At 50.2% G+C, this 15,852-nt stretch overlaps 1 protein-coding gene across 3 annotated transcripts; it reads right to left on the bottom strand.

Annotated features, from left to right (window-relative positions):
• Window positions 1-268: 268 nt before the first annotated feature.
• Window positions 269-3,125, bottom strand: TRH (thyrotropin releasing hormone). 3 transcript variants are annotated; one of them, XM_054482221.1, is made up of 3 exons: window positions 2,725-3,125; window positions 1,521-1,739; window positions 269-849 (listed from the first exon to the last, which is right to left on the bottom strand). In XM_054482221.1, exons 2-3 carry the CDS (start codon window positions 1,729-1,731, stop codon window positions 332-334), a joined length of 729 nt encoding a protein of 242 aa, XP_054338196.1. In that variant the 5' UTR covers window positions 1,732-1,739; window positions 2,725-3,125; the 3' UTR covers window positions 269-331. The 3 variants fall into 3 exon arrangements, with proteins under 3 accessions (XP_054338196.1, XP_054338198.1, XP_054338197.1); XM_054482223.1 differs by having other exon boundaries at window positions 1,533-1,739; window positions 2,725-2,855; XM_054482222.1 differs by lacking the exon at window positions 2,725-3,125 and adding an exon at window positions 1,920-2,162.
• Between the last annotated feature and the right edge of the window lie 12,727 nt (window positions 3,126-15,852).

Genomic DNA, 15,852 nt, shown 5'->3' with positions numbered 1-15,852 from the left:
AGCCTTTGCAAGACACAGAAGGACCATCTTAGCCAGGGTTAAGGAAGGAGCAGGCCTGTGGGGGTGGGGGTGAGAGGGGCTCTGGGATCTGCCCCGTTGCCTATGGTGCTAAGTGGGGGAAAGTGGGGTTTAAACTTCTAGGCTGATTTTCTCACATGCCTAAAAAGAGGGCAAGGCCAGGGGCTGGGATGTGTGTGAATATGGGCCTGGGAGGGAGGGGCTCAGGCTTATGGTCAGGGATCTAATGAGAGAATGCAGAGGTCATGAATGGTGGGGCACACAGGCTCAAGACATCCTTAGATCACAAACTCGACTTCAGGGAAAACTGGGTTCACTCCTCTGGGGGCTCCCTGACCCAGGCTGCCCGCCGACCAGGGTGCTGCCGCTTTTCCTCAGCTCCCTGGCTCCTGCTCAGGTCATCCAGGAGCCCCAGCAGGAGGCCCGCTTGACCACAGGCTCCCTGGGGCCCACAGGGGCCTCCCAGGGCCCTCTTGCCCGGATGCTGGCGTTTCTCAGGCATCAGGTCTTCCTCTCTCTCTTCCTCCTCCTCCTCTTCTTCCCAGCTCCTTTGAGCCTTGGGATCCGCCAGCCTTCTGCCTGGGTGCTGCCGCTTTGGGACAGCATACCCAAGCCAGGGGGAGCGCCGGCCAGGATGCTGCCTCTTGTGCTGGGTTACATCGACTGACCATGAAGCCTCATCTTCTCGTCGGCCAGGGTGCTGCCGTTTGTGGGGTCCCATAGCCCCCTCTTCTTCCTCTTCCTCTTCTTCAACTCCCTCTTCCTCCTCCTCCTCTCTTTTGCCTGGATGCTGACGTTTGGAGAGCCAGTCAGATTGAAGGATCTGGGACGCTGGGGAAGGAAAGAGGTCAGCGAGGGGCCCCTGACCTATGTAATAGGCGGGCACCTGAGTGCCCACTCCAGCTTTTCTCCCAGGCAGGGTACATTTCCTGCAGCTCCCACTCAGAGGCATGGTCTTGCACTTGCCCCTCAGGCCTCACAGATACACACATTCACACAATAGTCAAAGGCATTGCCTCTGGGTTCCAATCCCAGCTCTGGTGCTCCCTAGTTGTCTGATCATAAGCGACTCAATTGACCTCTGGGAGCCTCAGTTTTCTTCTGTGTAAAATCGTGATAACAGTACCTAACTAAGAGGTTGTTAGGAAGATCAAACAGTGTGATAAGGTGTTTGAAGTGCTGGGAATAGTGTCTGGCACAGAAGTGCCTAGACAGTAGTAATTCAAACTGTCACACACAAAGAAACTCTGTCCTTAGCACACAGAAGCTTCCCCACCCAGGGCCTGCTCTCTGTGAAATATTCCGAGCATTGAGACAGGGGAGGAATCTGACCCTGAGGAATGGTCAACTCCAGATCCCGCCTAGGCGCGGCCAGGGAGGGTTTCTGAGCTTCCGAAAGGCAGGAGGCTAGATGACAAAGCCTCCCCTCCCCTCTGCCTCCAGGCTTCCACGGCTCTCCCGATAGCCTATCCCCACAGCCCCCAACAGCCCCATCCACTCACCGGAGTGCTCACCCTGGTCCCCTTGCAGCCGCTGGATGTTTTCCCGGAGGAAGAGGAGGCGCTCCACCTGGCGCAGGAAGTCATCCAGGCCCGGACGCTCCGCGGCCGTCACTGCCTCCTGCTGGGCCGCCTCTGGCTGAGCACGGCCGCCGGGGACACCGGTCAGGTTCAGGGTCAAAGCCAGGGCGAGCAGCAACCAAGGGCCGGGCATCGCGGCGTCTGGGTTAGGGGACAGAGGGAGCCTGAGCGCACCGAATCGCAGCACATCCCGCTCCATCTCCCCCGACGCCCGCCAGAAACAAACCACGAACAGTTCAACCGCCCTCCCAGAAGCAGGACCACTGCCCCTTGTGCAGGGGCGGGAGCAGCGGCGGGTTCGCCCCGGCTCTGCGTCCACACCTGTCACCTCTAGGCGTCCTCGCCCCCACGGGTGCCTGTAGTGCCTGCGCCCAGTTCTGCTTGCGCAAGGCAGGAGGCCGTAGGAACCCCATCGCCAGCGCCACCGCCACCCTTCAATGTGACGCGGAGCTGGGGGAGCCAACGCCGGGACTGCCTCGCCGGGAGCGCAACCGTTGAGATTGCAGCGCCAGGCACAGCCGCGACGCTAACGGTTGCGTCCCCGCCAAGACTCCCCCAAAAGTCCCCATCGCCACGTTCTAATTCCAAGCTCCATGGCCGACGTCCTCATTCCAACGCGAAGATCCCATTTCTATCGCTACGATTCAGGTTCTAAAGCTCAAAGTCTATTTGTAAAGCTAAGATTCAATTTCTAATGCTAAGCTTTCATGACTAAGCCAGGAATCTGATTCTAACGCTAAAATCCTAATTTCAACGCTAAAATTCTATTTCTAGCGTTGAGATTGGGATTCGAACTCCCAGGTTCTCACGCCGACGCCCTGAATACCCAGCTCTGTCCGGCGGCACCCGGGCAGGGGGTGCCGCGAAGCTCCCACCCTGCGCTGAGGACTCCGGGGACCTGAGTGCCCAGCAGCGAGAGCCTCCGATATGCCCGCGCCGTGCCTCCCGTCGGGTCCCCGGCCCGCGTTTGGGGAGGACCCGGGGGTGCGAGCGCAGCGCCCGCCTGTGCACGGGCCCTGCGCTCCAGGAAGCTCTCAGAGAACCGAAGGTGAGGGTGGGCCGAGAGGGCTCCCTTTCCAGTGCTCCCGGACGCCGTCTGCGGAAGGAGAGGGGCTGGGGCGGTTACCTGCCAGGAGTGGGCTCCACAGGATGGGTCCGGGATCCGGGGACTCGGGATCCGCAGTCGGCAGGTCAGGAGTCCGCAGCGCTGAGGACCCCGGGCGCCTGCCGAGCCCTCTTCAGATGGGCCGCCGCTTATATCTGCGCCAGGCGGCGGCTCGAGTGAGGTCAGCGGGGAGGGGTCGCGGCCGCCGGGAAGGGGCGCTGACGGCAGCCGGCCCCGCGGGACCCCGCCCGCCCGCTCCTCCGGAAATCTGGGGCGGGGACGGTGGGGACCGGAGCCGGGGCGCGGAGGCACTGGCAGCAGGATGGGGCGCCGGCGCGGGGTCGTTTCTGCACCACCTCTGGAGATCTGTTGACGAGAACACGCGTGTAGGGGGCAAAGGGAGGGACAGAGAGATTGAGAGAAGCACACAATTAAACACAGGCACACGAGAGAGCGAGAGGGCGAGACAAAGACCGAGATCCACACGGAGACGACGGAGAAACACAGGCAGACACACACGAAAGGGACACGGCCGCAGAACCAATGTAGAACGCAGACGGGCGAGAGTAGGGCGAGAGAGAGAGAGAGAGAGAGAGAGAGAGAGAGAGAGAGAGAGAGAGAGAGAATGGGGGGCAAGTGGGAGAGAAGCTCTACCTTTTTTGTTTTTTTTTTTTAAGAGATGGGATCTCGCTTTGTCCCCCAGACTGGAGTGCGGTGACGCGATCACGGCTCACTGCAGCCTCGAACTCCTGGGCTCAAGTCATCCTCCTGCCTCAGACTCCTGTGTCTCTGGGATTACAGGCGTGAGCCACCCCTCAGGCTCCAGGTTGCTAATCTTAACTGTGTCATTCCTGGCTAGTGCCTCTGTTTCTCTGGGCCTCAGTTTTCTCTTCCGTGCAATAGGAGCCAGAGGAAAGCTTTCAGAATTCCGAAACTGGTGGCCTGTAGGCTACAACCAGTTCATGGACAATTTTGATTGACTTCCACAGTGTTTTGAAAAAAATCTGAATAACCAACATTTTAAAACCAAGATAACTTAGAAAATTTTGGATTTATGGCTTCTCTTGAAAAAGAATGGGCCCACATTTCCTCCTGCCAACAGCCAGATGGAGCTGAGCCTGGCTGCCCTCGGCCACCACAGTCCCCACCACTCCCTAATGTCTCCCAGTGTGTTGCCCCTGTCACTGAGGAGGGACATTTGAGTCTGCAGCCCCTGCACAGGAAATCTATTGGAGTTCACCCAACTCTAGCAAAGGAGGGGAGGGGAAGCAGGGAGGAGAAACACATGGGTGCCAAGGAGCTTGTCCCCCCAGTCAGTTCCCAAAGTCCCAGATGTGGGACTGCCACATCTAGCCCTGGGGACCACCTCCATCTTGAAACTTTTTTTTTAAACAAGGTCTCATTCTTTCACCCAGGCTGGAGTGCAGTGGTGCAATCTGACCTCACTGCAGCCTTGACCTCCCCGGTTCAAGGGATCCTCCCACTTCAGCCTCCAAAGTAGCTGGGACTACAGCCAGGCACCATAATTTTTATGGCTATTTTTTATTATTGTTTCTTGTAGAGATGGAGTCTTCTTATGCTGCCCAGGCTGGTCTCGAACTCCTAGACTCTAGCCATCCTCCTCCTTGGCCTCCCAAAGTCCTGGGATTACAGGCATGAGCCGCCACACCCGGCCCATCTCGAAATATTTAACAAGCACCCACTATGGTGTCAGGCTCCTTGGTAGGTCCTGAAGGCCTAGAAGTGAATGAGGCTCAGCCCCAGCCCTCAGAAAGTTCAGAGGCAGTGAGGGAGACAGGCTGAAAAATGGAGTGAATCTGACAAAGAGTGTGCAACAACTCACCCGCAGGCGGGGGCGGGTGGTTGGGGATAGTCGGGGAGAAAACAGAGTCACTGTGGAGGGTGATGTGGGCTAGGATAAAAGTCTGGATGCAAGGTAATGAGGTAAGGAATTCAGAACCGGAGCTACTGAGTCTGCCAGGAAAAGTCCAGAAGGTTCACAGAGGGAAAGGAGAGCCGAACCTTGAGGGATGCGGGAGAGTTGGCCAGGTCCACTTAGAGGGAACCACATTTTTGGCAGAGGGAACACATCAGTGAAAGCATCTCCTGCCTCTGGACAGTCCTAGCGATTTTCTGCTTCACCACTGTACAGTATTTCTTCAGTCTAAAACTTTAATGAGGACTTGCATTCCCAGGACACCCTAGTGATCTGACAAAGGATTTCAAAGGCGTTTAATTGTTACTCCTTCTCTTGGTGAAGTATCCAACTTTCCTGGCACATCCACACCCACAATCTAATTGCGCCTTCTCATCACCAGGGAAATAAACAAGGTGGGGACTATTAGTCCCACTTTACAGATAGGGACACAGAGGCCTGCAGGGGCAAAGTGACTTTGAAGGTTAGAAGTGAAAGGGAACTTTCATTTTATTTCATTTTTTATTTATTTTTTTTTTTGAGACGGAGTCTCTGTCTCCCAGGCTGGAGTGCAGTGACACAATCTCAGCTCACTGCAACCTCTGCTTTCTGGGTTTGAGCAATTCTTTTGCCTCAGCCTCCCAAGTAGCTGGGATTACAGATGCATGCCACCACACCTGGCTAATTTTTGTATTTTTAGTAGAAACGGGGTTTCCCCATGTTGGCCAGGCTGGTCTTGAACTTCTGACCTCAAGCGATCCACTTGCTTCAGCCTCCCAAAGTGCTGGGATTACAGGAATGAGCCACCCTGCCTGGCCAGAGGGAACTTTTAGATCATAGCTAGAATCCTTTCCCCATGTTTAGGTGAAGAAACTGAGGTCTGAAGAGATGGCCTGACTCCCAGGCACACTGTGCCTTCAGAATCAGGTGGTTGGTTCAGGGCAGACTGCAAACATGAAACCTCAGGCTTGGTCTCCCAACTAGACTCCAGGATTTGAAGAAATGCCACCCTAGCTAAGATGAAATCAGATAGACCTGTTGTCTTTTGTAAACAATGACAAGGGTATAAATTGATCCAATCTTTTGGGTGGCAATCTGAAAATTTAACACGTATGTACCTACCATGAGACAATTCTGTTTTTCAGAATTCATCATACAGATACTCCCACATGTATACATGAGAATGTATACATCAGGGTATTCAGTGCAGCATGGTTTATAGAAGCCAGAATTGGAACCAGCCTGGATGTCTGTCCATCAGGAAGGGGACACTTAAATCAACTAAGACCCATCTAAAACTGTGGGGTACTATGCAGCCTTTAAAAGAATAAGGCAGTTCCATATGTACTCATGTGGAATAAGCTCCAAGAAGTAGAGTAGAGAACTATGTGTACATGATGCTGCCATTTTTGGAGTGTGAGGAAGATGGGCTGCCAGACTCTTATGTTCTTTTTGTTTTGTTTTGTTATTGTTTAGAGATGGGGTCTTGCACTGTTGCCCAGGTTGGAGTGCAGCAGCACAATCAATAGCTCACTGCAGCTTCAAACTCCTGGGCTCAAGCAATCCTCTTGCCTCAGCCTCCTAAAGCACTGTGATTACAGGCACGCACCAGTACCACACCAGGCTAGATTTTTGTTTTTGTTTTGTAAAAATAGGGTCTCATTATATTGCCCAGGCTAGTCTTGAACTCCTGGCCTCAAGCAATCCTCCAGCCTTGGCCTCCCAAGTGCTGGGATTACAGACCTGAGCCACCACACATAGCCTTCTTATGTTCTTAGACAAGACCCATGCAGAAGGAAACCTAGAAGCCAGGGAAAGGGAGGACAGAGAGGGTTGTGGAGAGGCTTGATTTTCACTGTCAGCTCTTAGCCCTGTTTGAATTTTCTCTCTGCAGGATTACTATCCACAAACAAACAAACAGCACCAAAACTCCCAACAATAAGAACAACAGAAATCCCACCTAAGGCACCAAAGGCTTGATGAGCATGGATGCATGGAAAAACTGCCTCCTGAAGGGTAAGATGGCTGGAACACTGCTCCCTGGTGAGCCCATTAGGTGTGTTTCTATCATCAGGGATTGGAGTGGCCTGTTTGGAGGATAGGTCCTGGTTGGATCAGGAGGAGTCAGGAGAGCTCCCATGCAGCCCATGGAACCAGAGAGGATGGTAGAGGCGTCTGCGGTGTCCTTAGCAAGCCAACTCCCTTCCTTCCTCCCTCCCTCCCTTCCTTCCTTCCTTCCCTCCTCCCTCCCTCCCTCATTCCCTTCCTCCCTTCCATCCTTTCTTCTCTCCCTCACTAAACAAATATTTACTGAGCCCCTCATAAGTACCAGGACCTGTTCTAGACCTTGGAGATTGTATTCACCATGTGTTTCTTTCTGATGCTTTGACATCTGAGGTCTTGCTGACCTTGGAAAGACTTCCAGGGTTAGCCACCTCCTAGAAAGTAAACAACTCTCCTAGGGGCGCCCCTTTCATGCGCAAACCAACCAATCCAGAGCTTTCTCTCCCCACCACCTTCTCTATGGAGTTCTCACACTCAGGGCCACTATCCCCCTCCCCAGTCACCTCAGGGCCATGTACCAGACAACTAGGGGACAGCCCCGATGACCCAGAGCCCATTGAAATTATCCAAACTAGCCAATCCTAAACCTGCTCACTCTGTCTTGTCCGTTCCTCCCTGAGGAAGCCTGAAGAAAGGCTTTCTCTCCTGTTTTCACCCACTCCCTGTGCCTCCAGACCGACCCCGGTGCTTCCCCCACGGCTCTGCAGATCTTGGTGTGCCCACTCCTCTTGGGAACTGTAAGTAACAAAGATCCGTTGGCCTCGCCATAACTAAATAATAATGACACCTACACTTTAAAGCAGGGGCCCAGCAGGGCAAGAAGTCAGGACCCTGTTCCCTGTCTCACAGAGCTTAGAATCTAGTCAGTGTGTTGCATATATTTTTCTAGCATGCAATTTTTTTCTCTGATAAGGCAAATGGGCTTGAATCTCAAGACTGTAGTTGCTTATCAGATTAATACAGCTATGCTTTTGAAAATGAATAATGGGATAATTTAATGGTGAGTATGTACACTATTTCTAACTCCCAGTGCCACCCCCAATACACACATACACACACACACACTCATACACTCACTCACACACACTCATATACATACATTCACTGTCACACACACACTCACACACATTCACACACACTCACACACTTTCATGAACTCACACATTGACACACACACTCACACACTCACTCTGACACACACACTCCTTGTAGGAGGTGTATTGAGTCTCAGGGTAGGCTCTGATTTCCTAGTTCCTGCCTCCGTGAATTCTTTTTCCCTCTCAAAGCCTCTCTGCTCCCTATTCCCTATCCATAGATGTCCTGCAGATAATTAAGAGTCTTTAACAACCCTAAGCTGCATACAGGCTTAAAGCAGTCTCACTGAGTTTACTTTTTAATTTTGTTTATGGTGGGTTTTTTTAATTTAAACTTTTTTTTTTTTTTTTTAAGAGACAGCCTCTGTCTGCCACCCAGGCTGGTGTGCACTGGCTCAATCTCGGCTCATTGCAACCTCTGACTCCTGGGTTCAAGCGATTATCCAGCCTCAGCCTCCCAACTAGCTAGGATTACAGCCGTGCACCACCATGAGCAGCTAATTTTTTTTTTGTATTTTTAGTAGAGACAGGGTTTCGCCATATTGGCCAGGCTGGGCTTAAACTCCTGACCTCAGGTGATCCTCCTGCCTTGGCCTCCCAAAGTGCTGGGATTACAGGCGTGAGCCATTGCGCCCGGCCTAATTTAAACTTTTAATTTTGAGACCATTGTAGATTTGCATGCAGTTGTAAGAAATAACACCAAGAGATCATGGGTATAGTTCGCCCAGCTCCTCCTAATGGTACAATGTCACAACCTGCACAGTGACATTGACAGAAGCCACCGATCTTACTCAGGTTCCCTCAGTTTTACTTTGACGTGTGTGTGTGTGTGTGTGTGTGTGTGTGTATATAGTTAGTTCTATGTAACTTTATCACATGCGTAGTTTTGTGTATAGCCTCTCTGGTGGCTTTTTAATTATAGTTATGTAGTTATTGTTATATATTCAATTCTTTCTTTTATATTCTGCTTTTGCTGTCAAAATAATGAAGATCTTCTCTTCCCCAGGATCACGAAAATTATCTCAGGAATTCCAGGAAGAAGAGTCCATTTACTGACTCTTTCGGCCTTTTATCCATAGAAATTCCATGTGGAAATCTCTCTAATCCAGATTCCCCCTTACCTGTTCCACTGGAGATTTTTTACCAAATTGAGCAATAACTGTTGGTGCTAAATCCACCAGAAATACTTTTCAGTTCTCATTTCATTCACTGATTTCTTTATTCAACAAATATTTCCAGTGTGTGCTTAGGTCTCCAACATGGTTCTGGGCCTGGGAACGCAGTACGGCAGAGGGAGATGCAAGAGAAAAATGGAAGGGATCAGACCTCATGGGAACCTTGCTGGCTGTGCAGAATAAGAAGTTTGGATTTTATTCTCAAGGCAATGGGAAACTAGAAGGTTTAAAGGCGGGGAGAGATCCAATCTGATTTTTTCTTCTTTTTTTTTTTTTTTTTTTTTTTTTTGAGATGGGGTCTTGCTCTATTGCCCAGGTTGCAGCCTCAACCTCCTGGGCTCAAGTGATTCTCCCACCTCAGCCTTCCAAGTACCTGGGACCACAGGCGTGCACCACCAAGCCTGGCTAATTAGTTTTTATTTTTGTAGAGACAGGGTCTCCCTGTGTTGCTCAGGCCAGTGTTGCTCAAACTCCTGAGCTTAAGTGATCCTTCTGCCTCGACTCCCTAAAGTGTTGGGATTACAGGCATCAGCCCCCATGCCCGATCTTGATTTATTCTTTCAGATCATCCATCTGCTGCCTGGTGAATTATAAGTGTACAGTTGCTTCTTTGTGACACTCTCCTGCCTTAGTTTGCCCCCATTCTGTTCACTCTCTCCTCTCAGGTTCCGTCTCTCTCTGCTCAGCCAACTTCTGAATTATATGTGCTCCACTGGGCTCAGCCTGTGTCTACTGTCACCCCATACACCCTACCAAGCCTTCTTGCCCACCTCACTGAGCCTGGTCACATGCTAGTACCTCACAAATCAGCTTAGCCAGAGAAAACTACACAGTCATCAGAATACAGAGACCCCTCCCTGAGGTAATCCCCCTTGGCACCTGCAAGTGGGAGAAACTCACCCCAAATTGGCTTAAGCAAAATAAAAGGAGCATGTATTGGTCCATATAACCACAGATATAAAGACTTGAAGTAGCTTCAAGCATGGCAGAATCCAGGGGCCCGACTGGTGTTACTATAGGGATCTGTCTCTTTTCTCCACTTATGGTCTCTACTTTCCTCTAGGTAGCTTCATTCTCAGGCCGACTGTCCTCAAAGATGGAGAAGTGGTCATAGGCCATCCCAGCATCCCATTTTCCCAGCTGAGTTACCCTGAGAATAAAAGAGCCCTTTCCCAAGAGTCCAGTTCTCATTGGCCCAGCTGAGGTCACATACTCATTACTAAACCAATCATCATGATTCAGATTAGCCAAGCCTGGGGCTGGAGGTTGGCGTCAGCCCCATCCAAACAGCATGGACTGAGAGGGTTCTCCAAAGCCATACTGGGGTGCACCTTCCAGAAAAGGACGAGTTGAATGCTGAGCAGGTAAAACAACACAGGTCCCCTACAACCTCATTGCAGGGATGAAGAAACCAAGACTCCGAGGGGGAGAAAGGCTGCCTGAGTCCCTTAGTGAATTAGCAACAACCTAAGTCCAGTGCTCTATCCAGTGTCTTTCCTTCACACCAGCCAGGTCAGGGTTTGCTCTAAAGGAACTGGAAGTGACCGAACTCCGGTTGCCAGACTGGGCTCTATCTTCCACTCCACATCCCACCCCCACCCCCTGGATCTTGTTCTGGTCTCATTGGCAGTAAATCACCATTAAAAGAGTATTGTCTTCTGGAGACTTTGCGGAGCTCCATTTCCAAAGCGCCTAATAAATGACTCCCTAACAGAGTGATTTCAGACACTGTGATAGTAAAGGAGTGCTATTTGGGTGCCAGGAGGACTCTTGGCAGCTGACCACTCTGACTCCACCTAGACCACCCTTGGTCACTGCACAGCTGCTGACACAGAACTAACTCAGTCCTTTTCCTCCAGTGCCCTTCAATCCCATATGCATTTATTGAGTACCTTCTCCATGTAGGCAATGTGACAGGTGCCAGGGGATGGAGGGGAATGAACCTGTATGGTTCCCTGCTGCTGTTAAGACTGAGTCCATATAGCATATCCTGGCATTCAAGACACTTTATAATTGGGGCACAATCAGGCTCTTCTCCTGCCAATTCTCCCCTCCCTCCATATTCAGGTCTTCTCCACATCAACCAGTGAAACACATTTGACAAACATGTTGTGCAATTTTACACCTCCATGTTTTTGCCCCTCTCTTTACCTCTGACACCTGCAGGCCACTTACTTATTCTTCAGAGCCTGCTGCAAATGTCCTTCACTCTTGAGTTTTAGGGACAACAAGAGGATTTGGAGAGAAACACTCTTCTGAAGGTGTTAACAGTCTGGCAGGGGAGACATATGTGTCCACATAAATTACATTATAGCCATGTGCTTAAAGGCCATGAGGAGGGATCACAGATCCAGCCTGGGGGGCCAGGGATGGCTTGTTGGGTGAGTCTTGCAGTGACCTTGGACAAAGGAGCATGCCAGCAAACCTTCTATGATCTGTCTTGCTGAAATAAATACCCATCACACTCTCTTCCTTCCCAGGCTTTATCACTGGGTGTGATTGGATATTTATTTATTTCCTTTTGCTTTTGCTTATTTTCTGCCTTTCCCACCAGAGCGTCAGCTCTATGAGGACAAAGACTTGGTCTATCTGTTCCCTGCGGTTTGCCATCTCCTGGCACACAGCTGACACTCATTAAAGATTTGTCAAATGAATGAATGCATGCATGAATGAACTCAGCCTGCAGTGAGTTAGCATAAGCTGCCCGGGCCTGTCTTTTGTGCTGAGAGGGGTACAAGGGCAGCCCCACTTCATGATCTCTGGACAGACACCAGAGAAACAAGATATTTGTGTGAGAGAGAAACAATGTGGGGAGCAGATTTGGAGGTGCACAAGGAGACCTGAAGGCCAGAGCAATCAGAGAGGGCTTCTTGAAGGTGGTGGTGGGAGAGTGGGGCTGCAAAAGCCAGGCCCTGAAGGATAAGGAGAGTCAGGACAAGAGGATGAGGCCAAGTTGTTCGAGTACCTTCCTGAGCAGAGGTGCCTCATCCCTGCCTCCACAGAGCAGATTGGTCCAGTGATGCATAATGTCCAAGGACTATTGAGGTAGCTTATCACTGTGAGACGCTGGGCAGAGTTGGCCCCGTCTGGGCTCAGGGCCCGAGACAGGCTCCCAAACCCAGAGTACTGGCTGACAAGTAGAAGCCATAAGCCCCTACCAACCCAGCCCCTGTGCCCCTTATGAGGTCTTACATTCATGCCGAGCAGCCAATTGCAGGTCTATATGAGCCAGATTTTTTCCAAGGAACAATTTTCTGCCCAGCTGGGGCTTGCTAAGTGGAGCTCGTGCTCAGGAAGGGCACTGGGGGCTATGGGGCTGGCATGGAGCTGGATGCACAGGAGAGACTTCTGGGAGCATTGTCTGAGGCATTTAGCTGACACAGAGCATGTACACATCTGTGTGGGTGCCTGTGATTGTGTACGTGTATTTGCACCTTCACATGATGTACCTGTGTGCATGTGTGTACACGTGCGGGTCCATGTCTGTATGGTGTGCACATATACATGTGTCTTGTGTGCGTACATGCATATGTATGTGTATGCACATGCATGGGTCCATGTCTATAAGGAGCACACATGTGCTTGCAAACCTATGCTTTGTGTGTGCATGTGCATATGTGTATATGCATGTGTATGGGTTCATGTTTGTATGTTGCACACATGTGCATGTGTGTTTGTGCCTAAGTATACAGGTCATTGCATACACGTGGGCAGATGTATCCACTGCTTAGTTTAAGGTAGGGTTTAGTGGCCGGAGTAGGGTCCAGTTGATTATTGGTGACCTCATCTGATGAGAGAACATAGCTGTAGATCAAATGTTCTATCCATAAATAGGACAACCTCACTGTTCCCTTCAAAACTACCTGTCAGCACTTCCCTTCTTCATTTTCTGCTGTCTAATCTGGTAAATTAACATGTGTTCACAGAACAGAGGGAATTTCCTGGCAGGCAGGGTCTGTTTTCATCTCCCACAGAGCATAGAGCACAGTGGATGCTGAGGAAATGGTGAATGCTGGAAAGGAGCAACAGGTAAGGTTTGGGAAAATGGGCCCAACACCCGGGTGGCCTGAACACATTTTCTCATTTAATTCACACTGCCCTGTGAGGTCAGAATTACTCTCCCTGTTTAAAGAAATCAAGGCTTAGAAAGAGCAGCTGGAAGAGGTGGCTCACGCCTGTAATCCCAGCACTCTGGGAGGCCGAGGCGGGCGAATCATCTGAGGTCAGGAGTTCAAGACCAGCCTGGCCAATATGGCAAAAGCCTGTCTCTAGTAAAAATACAAAAATTAGCTGGGTGTGGTGGTGCGCACCTGTAATCCCAGCTACTCAGGAGGCTGAGGCAGGAGAATCGCTTGAGCCTGGGAAGCAGGGTTTGCAGTGCGCCGAGATTGTGCCATTGCATTCCAGCCTGAGCAACACAGCGAGACTGCCTCACAAAAAAAAAAAAAAAAAAAAAAAAAGGGATGACTTGTTCAAATTCACAAAGCCAGGAAATAGAGGAGCTCCGATTTGAACTCAAATCTATGTTACAGCAAAGCTTGTCCCACTCTACCCTACTATGAAAATAGCTAATGCGTTAGGATGGTGATGAATGTGGAGAATTTTATTTTCCTTTTGCAAAATTATCTTTGATGGTTTGGTTACATCTTCTTCTCACTAAATTATAGAAACTTTTTATTAGAAAGTATTTTGAAGAAATAAATACCCAAAGCCATCCTTTAACCCTGTCTCAGATGCCCAAGATGGAGAAGGAGTGAGACTCTGACTGTAGAAATATGGATCATGAAGCTCGTCTTTAGATCATCTCGAAAGAATATATGCTAATTCTGATGAGGACGGAAATGGTTTGGTGGACCAGAGTGGGAGCAGGGGTGGGAGTGGGCAATAAATGTCTTGCCGCCAGGAAGCTGACAGATGCGGCAGATCAGACACCTCATCATCCATCAGGCCAGCCAGAGATAACAAGCCCCCACCCCTGCCATCGCTTCTCTTATTACGAGAGAAAAATGAAAACCGACTCCAAATTACGTCGGCAATTTAGGTATATTTATTTTGCTGTCAGCCGCAGGCAGGCTCTATCCCAGTGTTCTGGGCTAATTAAGAGCTTGTCCTCAGAATACCTGGAGCCTGCACCCTGAATATTGGAAATGGGGGAGCAAGTATTAATATGCCAGTAACACTGGTCTTGAGTCAGGGTGACAACAGATGGAGGAGGAGGGGCCCAGCGGGTGCGGACGGAGACCTTCAATATGACCCAACAAGAGGCCCGCGTCCCTCTAAGTGTTCTCTTCCGTTGCCCCCTGAGAACCCATGTGTGCATCTGGAGTGGACACTGTGGTGTTCTGGTCACCTGTGTTCACCTTTTGACTTCCAGGAAGCAGAAGGACAGCTCTTTCCTTCTTTGCCTTTTCCTTCCTCGCATTACATGCAGCCTTGGTAGGATACCCGCCATGCTGTCCCACCTCCCAGGGCCAAGCAGTGGCCCTGTGGCTCCCACTGTTTCCTGGGACCTAGACTCTCCAGCAGAGAGATGGCACAGTTGCTGCGGGGACCTTTGCAGCACAGCAGCAGCAGCAGCACAGGAACAAGACGGTTGAGAAGTCCTTGCTGCCCAGCTGGACCCTTGCAGGGGCCTCCTTTTGCTCTCAAGCCTGACCTTTTGGTCTTCCTGATGAGCAACAAATCCCCCTTTTCAGCTAAGCTCGCTGGAGTTTGGTTCTGTTGTCACCAATCCTGACTGATAAGGCCTCCTCCTCTGTACTGGGGCCTCAGGGGAGTCATGGACTCAAATCCTGGCTGTGATTTCAGGAAAGAGAAATTGAGATGGGGAAGAGGTTGGAAGAAGGATCTGAGGACTGGGAAGGGCAAGGGGACACAGTTGGGTCAAATGAACATCAAGGATGATAAGAAAAAAAAAGAGTCCCACTTAGAGGCCCAAAGATGTCAGAAATGCTCTCCACATGATCACAAATAATTCTCACAAGAAATGTGAAAGTCTTATTCCCATTTGTTTAGGTAACTATTATTTTTGTCTGTTTAGCCTCCAGGCCCCTTCCTTCTTATAACAGGACCCTGGGTTTCCAAGGGGTCCTTACCTTCCCCTGCTCTCTGGCCTGTTGGTTTATGTGGAGTTAGCACCACCCTGGGATCCTTGTGCCCCAGGCCTAGCCAATCAGAGTGTGAATCTCCCATCTACAGGGACTGGTTCAAGGACAGATGTATGGCCAAGCCAGGCCAATGAAACTCAAACTTGAGATTTTTGCTGAAACGGTGTGGGAAGAGGTGTTCTTTCATGCTTGGGGTGTAGGGGTGCAAGCCAAGCACTACTGGGCACTATTTCTGCTACCTCATGGAAAGATTCTGCTTACGAATGATGCCACCACAAAGTTAATTGAACCAGAAAGTGTAACCGGCTTTCCATGACACTGTTTGAACATATCACTGGACTCTTCAGTTACAGAAGCTGATACATTACTTTTTTGTTCTACTCAGTTTGAGCTACCCCTTCTGTCACTTGCAATCTAATGACCAACAGATGAAACTCAAAGATGTGAAGGGATCCCATGGCCGGGCCATGGCTTATTCCACGCCAGGGCAGGAAAAGGGAGCCACATTCCCTGGCCTTAGCCTCTGCCTCAAACTCTGAGGGCCTGTGCTTGAGTACCAGCTCTGCTGCTGATTCACTGCAGGCCTTAGGTACATCACTTAACATCTCTAGGGCTCAGTTTTCTCTTCTGTAAAATGAGGATGATAATAATATTTATATACTGGTGATAATAACCTAAAATTTTCAGCAAACACTAATTGATTACTACATTCTGGTCCTTATGCAAAGTGTTTTACATGTATTATTACATTAAATCTTCATAAAATTGAATGATGTGAGTACTGCAGTTAATCC

Source organism: Pongo pygmaeus, chromosome 2 (genome assembly GCF_028885625.2).
Source record: "Pongo pygmaeus isolate AG05252 chromosome 2, NHGRI_mPonPyg2-v2.0_pri, whole genome shotgun sequence".
Taxonomy (NCBI): Eukaryota; Metazoa; Chordata; class Mammalia; order Primates; family Hominidae; genus Pongo; species Pongo pygmaeus.
The sequence above is the reverse complement of the archived record's forward strand: the minus strand, read 5'-3'. Positions and strand labels throughout refer to the sequence as shown.

Bases quoted from the DNA above. Each gene is read 5' to 3' on its own strand.
- TRH (XM_054482221.1), bottom strand. From the start codon at position 1,731: ATGCCCGGCCCTTGGTTGCTGCTCGCCCTGGCTTTGACCCTGAACCTG. The intron at 850-1,520 runs GTGAGTGGATGG...TTCCTTCCCCAG, and splicing joins GGACCAGGGTGAGCACTCCG to CGTCCCAGATCCTTCAATCT.